This window comes from Monodon monoceros, unplaced genomic scaffold (assembly GCF_005190385.1).
Source record: "Monodon monoceros isolate NGI ecotype Baffin Bay Population unplaced genomic scaffold, NGI_Narwhal_1 Super_Scaffold_8, whole genome shotgun sequence".
Lineage (NCBI taxonomy): Eukaryota > Metazoa > Chordata > Mammalia > Artiodactyla > Monodontidae > Monodon > Monodon monoceros.
Window position 1 is genome coordinate 4,012,779 of NW_021703785.1, and position 20,836 is coordinate 4,033,614.

A 20,836-nucleotide genomic window follows, 5' to 3' on the forward strand; every position below is an offset into this window, starting at 1 on the left:
CTCTGTGAAATTCAAGCTCACAATGGAGTAGCAGCTGCATTTTTTTTTGCATGATTTATAGCATTTTTGGTTTTGGCCAAATGTGTAAAACAAACCTTTTCCAAGTTATATTTTTTAATTGGTCCTTAGGGTCTTCTTCTGGCTCTATTTTAATTCTTAGGGAACAATTTGCTACCTAATAAAAGTTGCAAACATATGACTTTGGAAAATGCAGAACAATAAATAATAAGAGAATTTCAAATAGTTTATTATTTGGGTTACATTTAGGATAATTGAAGTCACATAGAAAAATATAGATGAAAGGTAGCGTTCCCAGGAATCATTGCAAAGGCCAATCCAAATTCATTATCTTTCTTGTGTCTCCACTCCTGGCCCCCAGCTTAACTTCCTGACACTTCTGAACTCCCCCTTGTGGTTCACAACCCAAATATTCCCTTGCCCCCCGCCTGCTTTATTTTTCTCCATACCATTTAATTTTATCATTCTACATTTTACTCGTTCATTTGTTTGCTTTTCTGTTTTCCCTTCATGAGAAGGTAAATTCCATAAAAATGAGGACCTATATATATGTTTCACTGCTGAGCCCCAATACCCACACAGTAACTGGAACATTGTATGTTTTTAACGAGTATATGTAAAATATAAAGCAATAATTTCACACTGGAGATTTATCACAAAAATGTTATATTTATTTGTACATATACTTATTGATAAATTAATATAAAATGTATGTTCAGCTTTATCTTCATCCTATTGTAATATTCTACAACCTAATATAACAGAGAATGAATATTTGTGAAGAGGATCTTGAGGCACCACAGAAGCCAAAATCATTTCTAAATAATAAAATACTGAATTGGATTTAGTACTGATTTTGCTTTATCATGTGCTACTTATTTAAAATTTGTACGTATTAGTATCCTTAAGGTAATTCTCTTTGTTAGGTTATTACATTAGTCTAAATATTTACTCCCCAATCATTGTAAATAAATTTATTATTTTAAATCTGATTGTAAGAAATTTTGAGGCAGATAGGTGATTTGAGATGGAGTTTGAATACAATCTTTAGACTTGAAATGTACAGGTAATTGGACTGAATTGAATTCTAAGTGGAAACATTCCTGGGAATATTTTATTACCTTTTCGTATGGTAGGCGTGTCACTGTCTGCAATCAACTGCAAGCAGTCTTGAGTGACTGAAAAACAAAAATATATCATTTTAGTTACTTGAAGAGAAATAGTAAGGGACTAAAGATGACCACGAATACAGAGCTGTAAACCCACTCTTCCAGTGACACCAAATCAGTTATACTTTCTATATTGCCTGTATGCTCTCCTTAAAATTACTTTAGGAAATGTGCCCACAGGTTCTTAATATAACTCGTACTTGAAATACAATATGTACTTGAAATTCAAGCTTTAGAAAAACTCTATATGCTGTTGAAATACAGTAAGTATATCATCTGAACAGTTTAGCTTAACTTATTCTAAAATGTTTATGCCTGTATAGAAAGCAAGTTTAGCCACTGTCATTTGTTTTTCAATTCTCTTAAATACACAAGCCAAATTATCAGATCACTCTAAAATGATTTTTTGTTTAAAAAATCTAACATTAAGTGACAACTCACTAGTACTGAAACTATCACTATTAACATTACTGAAAATAAAACTAATTGCTAAAATGCATTGAGCTAATATAAATCCAGGCAACTTCAAAAAAATCCCAAGATTTACATACTGGAAACTACGTCATGGAAAGTGTAAACAACCTGTCCAGTCCCCAGGGATAGAAAGTGACAGGGCCAGAGTTTAATCACGCCTGTTTCACTGTGGAGCCAAAGTCAGGCTTTTGGTAAAATGTTTTGGACTAGAAAGAGAAAGAGAGCTACAACGTCTTTTTAGGATAAAAATGGAAGATTTCCCTGACACTGCATCACCAGTAAAGCTTCTGGGAAGCATCAATTCACATCACACATCACATATAGAATATTACACAGAGTATTCCAAAGAATACGTAACTACGCTATTAAATAAAGACAATGCCTTCGGGTAACAGCAAAATAGGTACACTGCCTGTAGGAAAAGGAAACAAAGCAGTCAAGATCTACGGTAAATATGGAACATGAACCTAAGTATGCCCACTTTAAATTAAGAAAATATTAGTTTAGGTCGTTTATTATATAGCAGGTATTTTATTCTGCATTGAAGTAATGCTTTAAAAACATGCTTCGCAATGTATACACTTTAGGAGCTTATTAACACAGTGGAGAGTTCCTGCTGCAAGTCACTAATGGAAAACATGGAATAACAGATGTAATAATTATGTAATATTCTGAAGCTGTGCAAATGCATAGGCCTAAAAAGAATACTGTTACAGGCAGTGATCACATATGAAAACCTGCTAAGAAATTTCCCTTGGTATTTAAATGTGGAACTATAATGATAGAAACTGCAATTCCTTTATAACCACGAGACTTTTCTAACACATTTTTATGTTAATGTGATGGTCTGGATAGGAGCACAACATTTTGGCCACTTTGTGGTTCTTTTATTGACCTGGAAAACAATGGCAGCGGTGTCTATGCCATAGGGAAATGTGACTCATTACTGCAGTTACTATGGCAGACCCTCTGCCACAGAAAATATGGAAAAGCATCGTAACAGGCAGAATAGCTGTGAATAAGGACAGCTTGAAAGAAAGGAACCACAGAACATCCAAAGCAGCCAAAGTCTGAAAAGCACAAGGTCTAGAGTCACCATATTAAACCTATTTTTCTAACAAACACTTCTTGAGGAATTACTACATACAAGGCACCATGATAAGTTTTGTGAGGGATGCAAGGGCCAATCAGAGCATGAAAAGCTCTAATCTTTCCTCCACAATGAAAAAGAAGAGGATCTTGACGAAAGTCAAAGTTAAATTTCCAAACTTTCCATCTTTCCTTTGTCATGTGCATGCATATTGTAAAGATTAAGTGAGATAATACATCTGAAACATTTAGTACTGTACTTGGGACATAATAATTGCAAAGTCAATCTTGGCTATTATTAGTGGTATTGTTCTTAGTAGCATCGAACCAAATAAACTGGGAACACAAGGGAAGGACATTAGGAGAGCAAGAAGACCAGGTGAAGCTGATAAAGGGCCCAAGGAAATACTAGAAATACTATTTCTTGTTTTTTGGTGTTTTTTTTTTGGCCACACGAGGCACCTGGGATCTTAGTTCCCCAGCCAGGTATCCAACACTTGCCCCCTGCACCCCTGCAGTGGAAACGTGGAGTCTTAACCTCTGGACCGCCTAGAAATACTATTCCAATTAGCCCTCTCCTTGACTGTTTCCACAAACTCCTGTAGGAGACTTACCTTTTCTATTTAGACAGAAAGGGGTTTACCTAATGAGTGCTGCCTGGAAACTACCAAACTGATATGAAAGTATCTGAATTTTAATCTCCAAAGCCCAACTAAAACTTGGCCACAACCTACACATTGAAAAACTATGGTCTATTCTATCACACAGTAGCAGAAATCTATCTTTCAGAGGAAAATACACTATGGAGAGAAATTTTTATTTCATGAAATACTCTTCAGAAAAGAAAATGAGATATTAAAATGACAGTTCAAGAGTAGTGTTTGGGGCTTCCCTGGTGGCGCAGTGGTTGAGAGTCCGCCTGCCGAAGCAGGGGACACGCGTTCGTGTCCCGGTCTGGGAAGATCCCACATGCCGCGGAGCGGCTAGGCCCGTGAGCCATGGCCGCTGAGCCTGTGCGTCCGGAGCCTGTGCTCCGCAACGGGAGAGGCCACAACAGTGAGAGGCCCGCGTACCGCAAAAAAAAAAAAAAAAAAAGGGTAGTGTTTGAATTATACTCACTAAAGCTAGTGCTATTCATTAGTTTTCCTTATTCCAGAGAAAGTCACTGGGCTTTTCAAGGAGATAAGTTCTTGGAAATAAGAACAGGACTTTCCATCCTGCCCTCATTAGATGCTGTTCAGGTCCCATCAACCCTATCAGTGCTACTTACCTCTTCAGCTTTCAACTCCTCCTTTTAAGGAAATTTGATATCTATTATCAACTTATCTCCAGTTCAGTCTTTTAGGACTCTCTTTCCAATTCAACATAGACCTGATTTTAGACTATAGATTATTGCTCACAAAAAGTTGGCCAAGAGAGCAGTACTGTTTTTGTATCTCCCAATAGCATAGATATCCAACCACAAGAGTTTTGAGAATGCATAGTCTAATATAAGAAACATAATATTGATAATCGTAGTATTAATTGACTGTGTTTGGTTTTCAAATGTCTTTCACACATCTTTCCTGCTGCTACAGTTGAGGGGAATTATACAAGAGTTTGAGAATGGTTTATCTTTTTAACTAAGCAAGGCAGTAGCATACATTAAAACATTTCTGCGTCAATGGGGAGACACGTATTTCTAAATATATATATATCTCATATTATAATGATGTGAGAACCACAGATAGTTAATCTTAAGTACATTTTTACAGCATAAGAAAATTTCCTCATAATATTAAACCATGTGAAAAATATTTCTAAAAACAAAACATTATACTGATGACAAAACTAGCTTACAAAAGAGAATTCCTAAAATAAGAACTTTTAGACAAAAGTCATTTGCTATTGCTCAATATTTGATATAATAAAATCCAACCAACTCCACAATTAGAATAGTGGTTGGACTGACTGAGATTGAAAACCACCTTTTAAAGTGGCTTTTAATCAGGAAAAGAGATTTATAGGTTTATGGAATTGCTAATATCTGTCGTATTGTTTTCTGTGTTGGAACCAAACCTTTTCAAACTGGAATCCAGTTTATTATACATTATTTCCACAAAGCTAAATCTAATAGAAACTACCATAAATAATGCAATTATTGCAGATTATACGTGGTTCCCATGAAAAGCATCCCACATGAGCTTTTCCCATTACTCGTGTCCTGTCCATATGACCTACACCCACTAACTCCCAAATTTCTCACTCATCTCATTCAAGAAGCTTCTTCTAAGCTCTTCAGTCTGAGTGAGACGCCCTTCCTTCATCTTCTTTTATCTTTCTTCTTTTTTCTGTTGCCTTACTTATTACATTGTACATTTTTCAAGAATGAGGACTCTGGAGATGATGCCTCTCTTCATTTCTGTAGAGCTTTCATTCAGTACATGGAAGTCATGACAAATGTAGGAGTTGGAATTTTCTTGAGCTAGTTTTGAATAAATCATCAGTGGCTGGAATAGTTAGTTAAGAGAAATCCCTTACAGATCTAAATAATGCTGGACATAGATTTATGAAGAAATCAAAGAAATCATGGTTTTAGGATAAACATTTCTACTGGAATGGGAAGAAAAAATTTTAGGGGTGGAAACTGGATTATAAAGTATTATTTGATCAGGGATAAGCAGTTTGTGTAACTGGCAACATTTATTAAGTTACTTATTGGTAACTTACAAAAACAATGAATTGAGAGAGTTTTGAAAGAATTTCTAGAGAGCTAGGTTGAGAAGTCTGTATTTGACTTACTAGAAAATAGAAAAAATATTAGGAATTCTTAATCTTGAGAGGGGCTTGCCTGATACATGTTGTGCCTGAGAAAGACAAAACATGTGTCTACGTGTAGAATGAACTGCTGTAAAGGGAGAATGAAAGCCAAGGTTCAGCTCTTGACTGGTAATAAATATAATATGTGGGTGATTTGGTCTAAAATGCAATTATGTAAGTGGAGCACCCAAGACAAACTGTGAAAAAAATTTAAAAGTTTCTGACTAATGAGTATATGTGCTTGAAGGAGAATTAAAAACTAATAATAAAAGCAGGTTTTCAATTCTGGGGAATTCACAAAGATGGCAGCACTATAATGGCCTTGGGGAAGTGAGAAAGGGGTGCTGAATTTTTGGAGGGCTTGGAATGAAGCTGATAAAGTAGAAATAAATATAAAGGATAGAAGTAAAGAAATATATTTGAATTGAAGATTTTCTATGTGTATATGTGCACAGAAAGAGTCTTGACATGAACTGGAAGTTGCCATGTACCACTCATAATATAATCATGTTCTATGACTAAAGTAAGGCAGGATATGTAAGATGGCAGCCCTCTGGATAGCCTCATAAAAGTAACAAAGATAAAAAAAACCCCAAAAATACCATCTTCGTCTAATGTTGTTTAATTTTGCAAATGATCAAATATTTTAACTTAAAATTACCAATTTTATAGTTGTCATCATCTCCACAGGATATGTTTTTTCTTCGGTCATGACTTCTTTGCATTATTTTAGGATATTTCACTTTTTTTTTTTTTTTTTTTTTTTTGCGGTACACGGGCCTCTCACTGTTGTGGCCTCTCCCGTTGCGGAGCACAGGCTCCGAATGCGCAGGCTCATCGGCCATGGCTCACGGGACTAGCCGCTCCGCGGCATGTGGGATCTTCCTGGACCGGGGCACGAACCCGCGTCCCCTGCATCGGCAGGTGGACTCTCAACCACTGCGCCACCAGGGAAGCCCAGGATATTTCACTTTATTAATGACGCATACTCAGAAGGCACTGGGTATCACTAACTTACCAGTGAAGGACATTAGTTTCATAACACAACGTGCAAACAGCTCTGAAGTCAAGGAAGGTAAAACCAAAAATAGAAATACACCTGAATATCTGGAGAAAGGTAGCAATAAATGGCACAGTTGGCTGTTACATTTTCAACTCCCGCTTGGACATTCCCACCTGAACGCCATAGTGATACCTCAAGTTTCATCTGCCTCAAATCTATTTCTTGATCTTCTCCACACACACTCACCTCTCACTCCTTCTCTGTTTTCTCTCTTAGTGGATATATAACTGTCCTCTGAGTTGCCCAAACTAGAAACTTTATAAACATGCCTTATTTCTTCCTCCTCAATCTTGAAATTCAACTAATAACCAAGTTCTAATGGTTTGAACTTTTAACTTTCATTCAATTAAGATTTCATCTCTCATTCATCCATTCAACAATTTTACTGAGCACTAGATTTGTGTCACATGTTGCACTTAGGGATACCAAAAAAAAGGAGATATAATTCCTACCCCCATGGAGATTACAATCTAGTGGGAAGAACAGGCATGAATGAGTAGCACCAAAACAGAATTAAAATTGCAACTGTAAGAGAGATACAGTGCCTAGATGTCTGATCCAATGAGGAAGGCTTCTTTGAATGGTGGCAAGTTTGGCTGAAGGGGAGAGAGAGAGAGAGAGAGAGAGAGAGAGAGAAAGAGAGAAAGAGGGAGAAATGGTAAGATGGAGAGCATCGTAGCCTAAATTCAGATCTTTACCCTCACCATTCTTCACAATTACCTTAGTCTACCTAGTTGTGCCTCTTCCATTTTCTACAATTCCTAGTCCATCACTTGCATTTCCTCCAGAATTATCTTCCTAAACCCAAATCCTATCTTGTCCTTTTCATGTTTATAATTCCTTCAAAGGATTTCTTTGCACACAAAATCCAAGTCTACCTGCACAGCCTCGTGACCCTCCTCTCCCACCCCCACTGTACTTAAACACGCCTCTCAGAACAGGAGGTCGGCTTCATGTTTCCAGGACCTTGTATCTGCCATTCCCTATGGCTAAATATTCCTCACCTTTCCAACTGGTGAAACCTCATTCATGCTTCAGGGCTCAGGTCACATATCAAATCTTTCCCTGATCCTTCTAGCTAAATATTTGATACCATTACACTTTGTACGTACATCTATTGAAATACATTTCACTGTATGTACTAATTGTTTCTATAACTGCTTCCATCCCTAGACTGTGAGTCACTTCATATTAAGGGCCATCATTTACAAATTTGCAGTGTCTGATTTACAGCACATTAAAAAAAAATCTGTGGAATAATTTAGAAAAGAAAGACATCATACCAACATCTAACCTTTCCAAATAATTTTTAAAAACCCCATCCTTACATCCAAATTTATAAGACATGTTAAATCAAATTAAATTAATGTTTTAGGGAAAATAGGTTCCAGTAAAAAAAAAAAAAAACCTATGTCCACGATGTCTGAACTCTGTAACAATAAATCTTTGGGTCCACGGTTTTATGGAAAACATTCTTCATAACGAATAATCTCAATAAGTTTTTGAAACGTCATCCATAGAACTGTAGCACGCTATAATATTTTTAAAAGTAAATGGTTGTGTGCTATTTCTCTAGAATTTCTTACTCTCTAGTTGCCAGAAGAAGCTCTAGAGTAGTAGATAGAAGAGAAAAAAGATGAGCTGAAGTGTAGCTTCACAACTTGTGTCAGCAGATACCATGAAGCAGTTATTTTCCATTTCTTTGTCTACCTGACACAGGATAGTCAGAGGAGAGGGATGGAGAGGAGAAGAGGAAAGCCTGAACTTCAATCAATCAACATTTGCAAAAATCCCCAAGGAGACGGCCGCTTACTATAATAAGGTCTCTTCTTGTATTTTTTCTATTTCCTGTTTTATTACTGTTACCATACCTTGGATACACTCTCCTCTTACCCACATCTACTCAACCTTTAAAACCCAGCTCAGCTCTTCTCGACCACGGTCTAGATGATCTTTCAGTCTGTGATCTCCACTACTGACATCCTGTGATTCCATAACTAGCTATCCTTCTCACTGGTAATAATATTAATAATAATTTAGGCTTCTCCAGGATCCAATAACTTTTCTCAAAACTGGTGCTTTATTTGAACATTAAGCACATATAGCTCACGTGATCAAAAAAGCTCAGAATTTATAGTCGAGATAATAAATTCAACCTTAGTTCTTAAACCAATTAGCTATTTAATCATGAGATTGACACAATTTTGAAATATTTTTTCTTATCTGTAAACTGAGAAAAACAATATCTATTTCATAGTGTTGTGAGAATTAGTTGAAGGCATAATTTGCACGTGTTTTGTAAAGGCAAAAGACATTGTTATTTTTTAATTATTTATTATCTTGAAATTTACATTAGTTTTTTAAAACTTCTCCAACTCAGTACTGGGTTTCTGAAAAGAGGGGTTGGCTGTGCCTGCTTCAATTCTCTCACCTAAAATGCAGACAATAATGCCAGCACTGCAGGGTTACGAAGAGGGCAAACGATAATCACAGGTCCACAGGGTCTAACCCAGAGCTTTCACATGGACCGTACTCGGCTAATTTCATTTCATTTCTCTCCCCTTTTCTGCATATTCTGGAGAGCCTACCTCAGAGCTTTGCACAGTAGGTGTCTCCTCTATTTTGAGAGAAGTCTGTTTCTTCTCTAACTCCTCAGAAATGGGGATACTTTTGGTTTTTTTTGATATGTCCTTTGAGGAATTTTTATTTTTTTAACATCTTTATTGGAGTATAATTGCTTTACAATGGTGTGTTAGCTTCTGCTGTATAACAAAGTGAACCAGCTATACGTATACATATATCCCCATATCCCCTCCCCCTTGTGTCTCCCTCCCACCCTCCCTATCCCACCCCTCTAAGTGGTCACAAAGCACCGAGCTGACCTCCCTGTGCTATGCGGCTGCTTCCCACGAGCTACCTACTTTACATTTGGGAGTGTATATACGTCCATGCCACTCTCTCACTTCGTCCCAGCTTACGCTTCCCCTTCCCCGTGTCCTCAAGTCCATTCCCTACGTCTGCGTCTTTATTCCTGTCCTGCCCCTAGGTTCATGAGAACCATTTTTTTTTTTTTTAGATTCCATATATGTGCGTTAGCATACGGTATTTGTTTTTCTCTTTCTGACTTACTTCACTCTGCAGGACAGACTCTAGGTCCATCCATCTCACTACAAATAACTCAATTTCGTTTTTTTTTATGGCTGAGTAATATTCCATTGTATAAATGTGCCACATCTTCCTTATCCACTCATCTGTTGATGGACACCTAGTTTGCTTCCATGTCCTGGCTATTGTAAATAGTGCTGCAGTGAACATTGGGGTGCATGTGTCTTTTTGAATTATGGTTTTCTCAGGGTATATGCCCAGTAGTGGGATTGCTGGGTCGTATGGTAGTTCTATTTTTAGTTTTTTAAGGAACCTTCATACTGTTCTCCATAGTGGCTGTATCAATTTACATTCCCACCAACAGTGCAAGAGGGTTCCCTTTTCTCCACACCCTCTCCAGCATTTACTGTTTGTAGATTTTTTGATGATGGCCATTCTGACCGGTGTGAGGTGATACCTCATTGTAGTTTTGATTTGCATTTCTCTAATGATTAGTGATGCTGAGCATCCTTTCATGTGTTTGTTGGCCATCTGTATACCTTCTTTGGAGAAATGTCTATTTAGGTCAAAGAAAATCCCACCACAACAAAAGAGCAGCTGCCCACTGCAGATCCTGTAAGTAGGACTTGACCTATAAAAAGCATCATTAACCGTTAAAACTAATATCACCCATTTCTACGAACTATTAATGAGAATGCATCCCTCGATGTTATGAATTTATTGTCAAAATACCTAGAATGTCTGCAATTTTTTTTAATGTTGAAACAATAAAGAATTATTGAGCTTTCAGGGATTAGATAGAAAGACTTACCCTGGCCTCCCTACTTAAAATACAGACATGTCCTCTTACCCTTCTTCACCCTTAACTCTGCTGGTTCTCTTAACCCTGCCCTACATTTTTCACTTTTGCAATGTATTTGACATTTTCTAGTATTATAATTTCCTCATTAATTATGTTTATTGATTATTTTCTATGGCTTTCCACCTCACTGCAATGTAATCTCCAATGCACGGGAAACTTTTATCTGTTTGTCTTCTAATCAATACCCAACAACTAGAACAGCGCTTGGACCTCCTATAGGTCAGGGAAGGTTGGAAGAGATACAATATCGCTTCTGGCTTCACTGGTTGATTCGCTTCCTGGCTCTTCTGTTTCTCAAAACTTTAAACTTGATAAGAACAGGGTTCAAAGGTTTGGTTACCAGGTCACTATTTTCATTTAAAATACTTTTGTGGAAATTGAACAGAATCCAGCTCTTGCAACACTGAAAAGAAGGCTCTCCTTATTTAAAGCAGGAGAAAAGAAAAATAACACTCAGGGAAGATTCTGGTCAAAGGTCACCATGACAGCAGCCAGCTGTTTCTGTTCTAGGAAAGAACACACCCTTGCTGGGTAAGAGGCTGCTGTTAGCCTCATCTGGGGACAAATTGGATGGCTGAGTTATACACTGCATGCTTTTAACACTCACTTTACAGCCTTGTAAGTTACAGCTGAGCCCGAAATGCCAATGAAGCAAAGACTGGATGTTACAGACCCCTCAGACACCCCATCTTTTCTTGCAAAGGAAATGCACTATGGATTTCAAGAAAGAAATGTTAATATTTCAAAAATATTAATAGTATTGATATCTTTATGTTTAACAACAAGAATGTTTACCCCAGAGAAATACTTTAGTTATACTCTTAGGTGTTAACTTATGTGCATTATGTTCAAAACTCTGATTTTTAAAAACTATTAAATGCATTCTGGTGTCCTGGATGGCTCCCGGAACATGGTAAGACCTTAGCGGAAAAGCTGGTGAAATTCCAATAAAGTCGGGAGTTCAGTTAAATCCTAATGTTGGTCTCTAAGTTGTGACAAAGGTACCATGGTAACATAAGATGTTAACATTAGGGGAAACGGCATGAGGGATATATGGCAGCTCACTGCACTGTTATTGCAACTTTCCTGTAATTCTAAAATAATTTCAAACTAAAACGTTTATTTAAAAATGGAGAAAAATAAAGTAGATTGGTCAGAATTTTACAATAAATATTTGAAAGGTAAAATATGGGCAAATTTTTCTGCTCTTGTTTTTATATTTCTTTGAAATGCTCATGCTTTCACCACCTCATGACTTTTTTGTTTTTTGGTTTTTTTTAACTGTTTGGCTGTGCCATGCAGCACGGGGATCTTAGTTCCCCGACCAGGGATAGAACCTGCACCCCCTTCACCGGGAGCACAGAGTCTTCAGCCTGGACTGCCAGGGAAGTTCCTTTCACCACTATTTTTAATATTACAGTTGAGATGAGTATAATAAACATTATTAATAAAAAATAATTTTTGTCTTTCTATAATCTAAAATACATGGGTTTCTGATAACTTAAACTCCCTACTGAATAACAAGGGAAAAAATGAAAGGTCACCTAATTTTATTAATAAACTGTTTTAATTCAGTAGGAACCCATTTGGAAGAATTCACTTTCTTGATGGGCTCTGAAGATGCTTATCTTTAGATTCTTGAAATGAATAGAATTATAGTTAAGTGCAGGTTCAAAACATGGGTCATCATGATTTCATCTGTGAAGAAATTTTCATGTGTAATATTTTCAAAGCCATGTCACTTTAGTGTTTTTGTTTTTGTTTTTTTTTCTAATTGGGACTATCTCCAAATACACTTATGGGCTTAAAAGTGAATTTTTGGCTATTGTAAGCCATTTGGCAATTTAAATCCTGGATTTCCCCACATTTCTGTTTGTTATATTATAATCATAAATTATCTTATGAAACACATGAAACTTACTGAGACTTTCATTTGAAACACAACATAATTAAGAAAAACAAAACTGGAGCCACAGCACCAAATTCTAGAATGAAGTAAAAGCAGCACGTTTACTCCAGGGGTGGTCTGCAAGAAATACTAAATGGGTGTGTAGGCTGATGGTGACGTCTGCCCTTCACCTACTGCTGTTCAGCTTGCGAATTTCACTGACCTGTGTCCTGAAGATACATGCCCTTTTCTGTGTGTAAACAATATGTCAATTAAAATTTTAAAAAATTAAGCTAAAAACCCAGGAAATTATACTTAAAGAAGTTGCTGAATATGGGAGCTTCTCTATGACTTTTCAATGAGCCCAAACAGTGCCTCTACCTGGTGCACCAAGAGAGTCTGAGGCAAGGGGTTTCCAGACTGCCCCTGCGACTTTAGCCTTATGATCATGCTCATTCTTTGGTTAATTAGTTATTTTAAAGGTCAAGTTAAAAAAATTTCATAAGATGGCCTTTGATCAAAACCTGACAAATGAAGAAATAGGGGAAAATCCCTTCCCCCTAAAAATGATGCCAAATCATTCTATCTTATTTGATATTGAGCCCAAAATTGATTAACACATATTCATGGAATACCTACAGGGTGCAAGTGTCATGATGAATATACAAAAGGAGAAATAGGACCAGACCACAGAAGTCTCTACTCTTTATTTGAACAGACGGGGTATACACAAATGAAAAGAAAACAACCTTCCTAGGTAATATGTGATGAGTATCAAATACCAATGCAATAACTAGGCTTGCTGTGTGCTGGGGAGGTTCGACTTCCTAGCCCACGGCATACTGGAATTTACTTACAAACTGAATATCCACACAATAAAAATTGAGATGCCTGGTGAAATTTGGGTTGGATTTATAGAAAAATAAGAACGAGTAACATTCTGGTATGTTACTTAGCAATATTCAGCTGTGAACCTTTTTGACACAGTTATAAAATAATGACCACCTGATGTTAAGGAGTATATACAGAAAGCAGAGTATTTTAGACAAAGTCTAGAAGAATATTATAAATCTGTTAAGTATAGATCCACTGAGTGTACTACTGACGTGGCTTAAAAATAAGCGTGAGATCAAATACTAAATCATTTACTGCAAATTCTATGTTTTTTAGCAGTTTAACAAGCTATTTGAAAATGCTAAGACTCCTCATAGCAATAAACCCTTTTTAATTTAACTATGAAAGAATAGTGAAACCTATATAAGGAAAACTGTCTTATTGTGAAATTTAAAATTCTATATTTAATAGAGATATTAAAAATTCTTGAATATATCAATTCAAAGTGTGAACATTCATTTTCTTCTTCAGAGTTACAGTTTTTCTAAAATTCCAACAAAAACGTTTATAGAAAATGAATAAATAAAATAGAAACTAATGCTTTGAAAGTAAAAGGGATAACTCTGGCTTTTGAGTTTTACTTAAAATAAATCACAACAACTAGAATGGAAACCAAAGCCAAAGAAAGTTGCTAGATTCAAACTGCATAGAATTTTCTCAATTCCAAAAAAAGGACCCTACCAAACAGAAAACAAACAAAAATCATGGAGTCTCAGACAACTTTCTTGGTATATATATATGAATTAATTTTGGAGTAAGGCTAAACAAAATAAATTTTCCCTGCACAAAGGGACAGTGTCTAAAACAACATTCAAGCCAATTTCATTGACCGGGAATAACTGATATTACCTATCACTAAGGTTCTGGTCTTCAAACCCTTCATGTGGGATCTATGAATGTTAATAAATATATGTAGAGAGAGATTTAGAGATATGTACTAAGTATATTTATAGAGTATATATATATACACTATATATACAATACATATATATGTATATATATATATATATATATATACAAACACCATATATATGCTACATTAGGGTTTATAAAAATCTAAGGCAAACCATGATAATGACCATAGTGGCTACATCTGGGCTATGGAAACCAGGTGCATTCTGATTCATTGGTTAGAACCTTCTGCTCTTCTCCAGACTTTCTAAAAATTGCAAATTTGGGGGGGAAAATTTTTGTCAGTATACAATTTTTGGATGCCATAGTAACACAAATATGAAAAAATATTCACATGGGAGGAAATTTTAAAATATTAATAGAACATATTTTGGTCAAGTGGGACTCAGGGAGTTACTGATTTCTTACTCAATTCTTTCCTTCTTAAATCTGATGTAATGAGTCTATATCCTCTTTGGAATGGAAAAGTTAGGGTTTAGTTTTAATATTAATATTTAGAGGCAGGGGAATACTAGCAGACAAGGTTGAAGAAGATTGAGGCATCCTCACCCTACTAGGCATTGAAGCTCATTTTATTATAAAATTACTTAAAATATTTAATACAAATAGGAAACAAATCAATGAAAAAAAAGTCTCAAAATAGATTCAACTATAAATGAGGAACTTAATATAATATAGTAAGCATTCCAATGCAAATGAGTTGAAAAGAACCATCTAATGAATTTGGCCGAGACATTTAGCAATAGTTTGGAAGGAAAAAGTAAAAGAAGAAAGGGGAAGTTAAGGAAGGAAGGAAGGAAGTTCCAAAGAAAGGAAGTTAGTATGACATGACCTACCAAAATAAACTCCAGGACTAATGGATTAAATACCAAACTACAACACTAAATTACAAAAAAAGTCAAAATGGCAGAGAAAAGAATAAACTACTTAAGAGATTATGAACAAATATATTTTTAGCTTTGATATATTACAGAAAATTTAAAAAGTGTATCACATTAAATATACAGATGCAAAATCTCTGTACAAGTTTAAAAACCTGCAAAATATCGTGAAAATATTTACATCAAAATTTTGATAAACAATATGCCTAATATAGAGTTTATTCAAAATTATTTTAAAAATAGGACAAGTGAGGGAAGTTATAAATAAAAATTAGAAGATAAAATTAGAAGTTATCAAAATATGCAGAAATAAGTTAGTAAGCAAGCAAAAAATTAAATTTGAGGCATTCTTTTACAACTACTAAACTAGCCAAAATATATTTTTAAAGATAAAATGCTGTAAGAATGTGGAGAACTTGTACACTGCATTTCTGATTACATACATTTGTAATTCATTTTGAAAACAGTATGGCAACAGGTAGCAAGGGTGCTAAAGATGTTCATCCTCTTTGGCTCAGACATTCCATGTATGGAATTTATATTGAATATATGCATAAAATTCCTCAGAAACAAAGAGATCTGCAGAAAAATTTTGGCACGTTCCATTCTATCAAAAAAATTGGAAATGATCATGATAAATAATTGTATGATAACAAATAAATATGGATGTGTGAGAATTACTTAGAAACAAGGAAAACATTTATTGTGTAATATACCACAGTATATATACTGAATTTTTTCAATTATGTAAAAAATATGGATGATAAAACGCAAAATATGAAAATAATCGATGTGTTAAAGCATAGTAAAAATATGAGTGTTTTCCAGTTTTAAAATTTTTAAACCCAATTGTTTCTGATAATTGGCACAAAGATATGATAACCAGATACAAAATTTACAGTTGTATAAAACGAGGAAGAATTTTTTCCACGAATAAGGCATTTAGTGAAAAATAAGTTTACAGAAGGAGCATCCTGTGTGTGTGTGTGTGTGTGTGTGTGTGTGTGTGTGTGTGTGTGGTGTGATAGGACACCTATTCTGTCTCTCATGCACTTCTGTTCAGAAGTACAAATACATGTAAATAATTACACCTGTTGGGTCTGACTCACACTCACCGTGAAGATGAAAGGAAACAGGAGGTGTGACGATACCTCTCCTAGTACAAGCCTGCCTGGCACATTCTAGGGGCTCAAGAAAAGGTTCCTTCAATATAAAAGGGAAACAGCACCAAGGATTTGTTAAATTGCAATATTAGTAAGTGCCATTCAAATGCTCTTTCTCAGCCTTGAGATGAAGGAACTAGAGCTGAATCACGTCTTGGGAGGCCCCACCAAACCTGAGGTGTCAGGGACGCACACAGTTCTGTGGGACATGTGCAGCAGGAAGAAAGGTAGCGATCGCTAAGGAACTATTACAAGGAGGCTATAAACGTGTGTGGAGCTCCAGGAAAAAGCACACATTAAAGAAATGCATTAAAATCTCTGTGTGTGTGTGAGTGTGTGTGTACAATAAGCTTTTTTAAAAAAAGCAAGACACCAAATAAAGCAGAAACATGCACCTGCCTCCGGGGCAATCTACACGTGGTTTCACGGCAGCTACGCCCCCAGGAGATGCTGTCTGGCTGCCCTTCGCTGACAAAAGCTCATTCTACACTGGCACGTGGTGCTTTGTTCCTGCACTGCCAGATGATGCTCCTGATGTAGGAGTGAACTATCTATTGGAGGGGAAATGTGGGCCCCTTTCCCCTTTTTTAAAGTGCCGCACAGATAAATACCTCTCCCCACAAAACCTGCTCACCGTAGGACAAAACGTGCTGTCGGCCTATTACATCGGCCAGGACTTGGCTTTCCCTGGAGCCACACCCGGCTGGGACGGCAAGTTGGCAAGTGTCCAAGTTTCCACGTCCTGTCTGGCTCCCCTCTGCTCCTCACCTGTGAACTGGGATCCCTGACTCCTAGCCGCTTCTGTGCCCCAAACATACCTGTTTCTTCTGCATCCTGCAGGCCACGCTTACTCCTGCTGCTTTGGCTGGAGTTGCTTTCTCCTGGAGCTGGTAGTGCAAAGCTCCCCTGCCAAGAGAAAAGGCCCCCGTTATTGCCAGGGCGTCTGGGTGCGGGAGCATGGGGCTGGGGCTGCCGCAGACTCACTTTCAGGGCGGAGGTGGTGGCTGCAGCCTCCCGCAGGGCGGCCCTGGGGGCTGCGGCTCCCGCCTGGGGGGCGCCGGGCAGCTCCCGCAGCTCCGCCCGGAGCCTTCCCAGCTCTGCTTGCAGGGAAGCCAGGCGGCAGAAGGACAGCACCGTGAGGCAGCAGGACAGCAGGGCCAGCAGCAGGGTCACGGCCAGCAGCTTTCCATCTTTGGAGAAGCGGACAGAGGGGCTTTCCTTCTGGGGGAGGATGGAGACTGTCTCCTTCAGTTTCATTTCGTCTCTGGTCTTAAGGCGAGAAAGGCGTGACTGCTCCCCTGTGGAGTCATCCATTTCCCTCCTTGAACTTTGAAGGTTCGGGCCCTTTGAATAAGTGACCACAGAGAATGGATCATTTCCTGTTATCTGTGTTTGTTGATGTCCTACATTGACTACATGGCCCAGCCCGGCGCTCGCCCTCCGGAGAGTGCTCCTGAATTTTCTTCTCGCTGCCCGGCCGCATCTCTGCCCCTACTGTATGATAGGTCTTCCTGGCATTCGCCCTTCTATGTGATTGCTCAATCAGTCTTCCTCATTTCACTTTCAGTTTTTGTAAGAATTTTAATGGCATCTCAGAGCACTCATGCACAAAAGGGCCCCTTAAATCTACTGACGGCAAGGAGTTGGGGGTTTGGACCAGCACACTACAGACAACTTTTAAGATAGGAAGGTGTTTAAGGAACTCCTCCTCAGGCATTAGGAGAGAACTGGGTCCACTTGGGGCCACGTGGCTTTGTAGGGAAGGGGGAAAAGAATATTAATAAGTTCCTGCTGGTGTGATAAAATTAATGAATGCCAAGGTCAGATAAGCTAAGTACTTCAGCATTGAACTGTAGTCAGCTGGAGAGTGATTTAGTAACAGTCTCTAAGTGGGAAATACAATGAAATGTCCTTAGACAAGGCATAAAAGTCCGCTGGGGAGTACTGTCCCCACTATCACCTTAGTAATGGAATAAGAAGAAAGTGCCTAAATTTTGGGGACCTACTTAGATTAGGTGTGCAGGGGATTCTCTATATGCAGGTGTATGCATTTTGAAAGGGACTCTAAGTAATCCTCTTCCTCCTGGGACTCACTGCTAGAGAGGCAGCCACCCACAGGATGGCCAGTCCCCAGGAGCTGTCCCACCTCTGCTGTCCCCACCTCTGGAGCTGCAAGTCCCTGCTCCGTCTGACACCATTTGGGGGAGAATAGGTCTTAGCTCAGCTCCAGATGCCTGGGTCCCGTCATTAACTGCTCTTTCCCTAAAGCAGCTTATCTGCTCGTCCACATTAGGCCGGCTCTGCTCCAATCTAACCTGTATACAAGACGACCCGACTCAACCCAGACAGAATTTAGTTTCAAATCTCTATTGTTGGGGGCTTCCTTGGTGGCTCAGTGGTTGAGAATCCGCCTGCCAATGCAGGGGACACGGGTTCGAGCCCTGGTCCAGGAAGATCCCACATGCCGCAGAGCAGCTAAGCCCATGAGCCACAACTAATGAAGTCCGCGCGCCTAGAGCCCGTGCTCTGCAACAAGAGAAGCCACTGCAGTGAGAAGCCCGCACACTGCAACTAAGACACAACACAGCCAAAAATAAATTAATTTTTAAAAAAATCTCTATTGTTGGACGTGGCGTGGCTGTAAGGACACCAATCCCGCCTGTGATTCTGTGTCCTCATCTGTTGGATGGGGTGATAACTGTCCCCGAGAGCTGTAAGGAGACTTACAGGAATGTAGAACAAGCTACCTTTAAGATGTTCCCATTTTTCATTCATTCCATTCATTCCATTCATTCATCATGTGGAATCTATTTCATTCATTCATATTATGAACAGAATGTTTCATTTATTCAGTCCATGGAATCTTTTTCATTCTTACAAACAGTGCTGCAATAGACGTCTTTGTACCTGTCCCCTGGTCACAGCTGCACACACCTGCTGGAGAAGAGCACACAGTCACCTTGACCAGGTGTCTCTGAGCTCCCTCCCAGGACCGCCTGTTTCGTCCTTGTCTCACTAAGTGCGATGTCATCCGCCTTATTCATTTTTACCTCTTGGGATTGTTGTTTTTTCCTTTGCATCTGCAAGTTCCAAGACCTTTCAAAATGACTTTAAAATTTTTTTCTGTTTAAAAAAAGGTTTTAGTGATTCCCGTGGTCACCCCAGTTAGCTGTTCTCAGGTGGAAGTTGTCGTCTATAAGTAAGCGTGCAGACTCTTTACTGTAATACAATTCCTTTGTGACAGTCCTTGTTTCCAGATCATCACAGTAAAACATACTAGGTAACATTTCAATTTTTTACAAAAGGATTAGTTTGGGGATTACTTTCTGACTGAAAGTAATTGAAACTCTCTCAGATTATAAGTGTGTGCATTCCTAGTACCTAAATACATGGAGAAATAAAAGAATTCAAGGCAGTGCTAGAAACCAATTACTCTCTTTTCCACCCTGGACACCTGCAGCCACCGCTTCTTTCTGTGAGTGGACATTCTTCCCCTTCTGGCAGGCCACTCTGCTCCGTGTTCTGCTGTAAAAGTTCTCAAGAGAGAGGGAATAACTTGCTTTAGGGAATTACCTTTGCCTTCAGCTGCTCTCCTGGGAGAGCCACTGAGCAGTCTGCCTGCGGCCAGTTTGGAACCAGGAGCTGGTCTTGGACCACCAGCGGGCAGCCACAGCAGAGGAGGGCTAGTTCTCCCTCGACCAAAGGCAGCAGGGCAGCTGGCCCAGACTGGACATGGCCAGGTGATGTCCTCCATAGCCATCACATGATGCGGTTTCTCAGAAGACAGGTAGAAAACGAAGTGGCATTTATGTGCTCTCGAATTTCTTATTAGAGGAACAAAAGGAAGTTATTACTCCATCAATCAAGGATCTGTTTCCTGCAAAGGAAAGGGTGTGACAATAATTTAACTGAAATTCTGTTCAACAGATAGCAAGCACGTCCATAGTCACTGACTAGCTCACCACATTCACGTTTATTTAGGGCTGGACCTGAGCCACAGTTCTCTTCCATGATTCAGCTCCTTTTCAGCCACTTCTTTTTCTCAACTGGAGTGTAAAACATTCTCCTGCAACAGAGCTGAAACAAACTGAATAAACAAAGTGAGTCCCAAGTTCCCTGTCCCATCTATTCAGGAGAGAGTAGATAGGAACATGGGAGAGTATATTTGAAAAGAACTGAAGTCAGGAGTTTGTCTGATGGATGAAACACAGCATAAAACAAACATCTACTCTGACTGCTTGCTTCTTATAGTGACAACCTCAAAAAGATTCAGAAAGCTTAATTTTAAACTTCTGGCTTAACAATCCTATAAAGAATTGGCTGGTTTGAGAAATCTATCCTTTACCCATTTCTTTGAGGAAAAAAGTGTCTTTCATAAGGATTTGGACAACTCAAGCATGGAGACAACAGCTCTTCTAGAAATGCATATGTACCTAAAAATAGACCTAGGTAAAACTGGCTTCCTCAGGTGCTCAGAATATGGAAAATGGCTTGATGCAAATAATTATTAATTTCAGAA

The 20,836-nt window shown here is 38.3% G+C and overlaps 1 protein-coding gene across 1 annotated transcript in view; it reads right to left on the reverse strand.

Annotated features, from left to right (window-relative positions):
• The window catches only part of TNFSF13B (TNF superfamily member 13b), a 36,104-nt gene extending 16,077 nt beyond the window's left edge, over nucleotides 1-20,027 (reverse strand). Inside the window, exons 1-4 of the mRNA XM_029210573.1 lie at nucleotides 19,891-20,027; nucleotides 17,302-17,661; nucleotides 17,136-17,223; nucleotides 1,140-1,196 (exon numbers count right to left, since the gene is read on the reverse strand). Of these exons, the coding sequence (XP_029066406.1) occupies nucleotides 1,140-1,196; nucleotides 17,136-17,223; nucleotides 17,302-17,631 (475 nt within the window). The 5' untranslated portion in view covers nucleotides 17,632-17,661; nucleotides 19,891-20,027. The remainder of the gene's footprint in view (nucleotides 1-1,139; nucleotides 1,197-17,135; nucleotides 17,224-17,301; nucleotides 17,662-19,890) is intronic.
• Nucleotides 20,028-20,836: the final 809 nt, after the last annotated feature.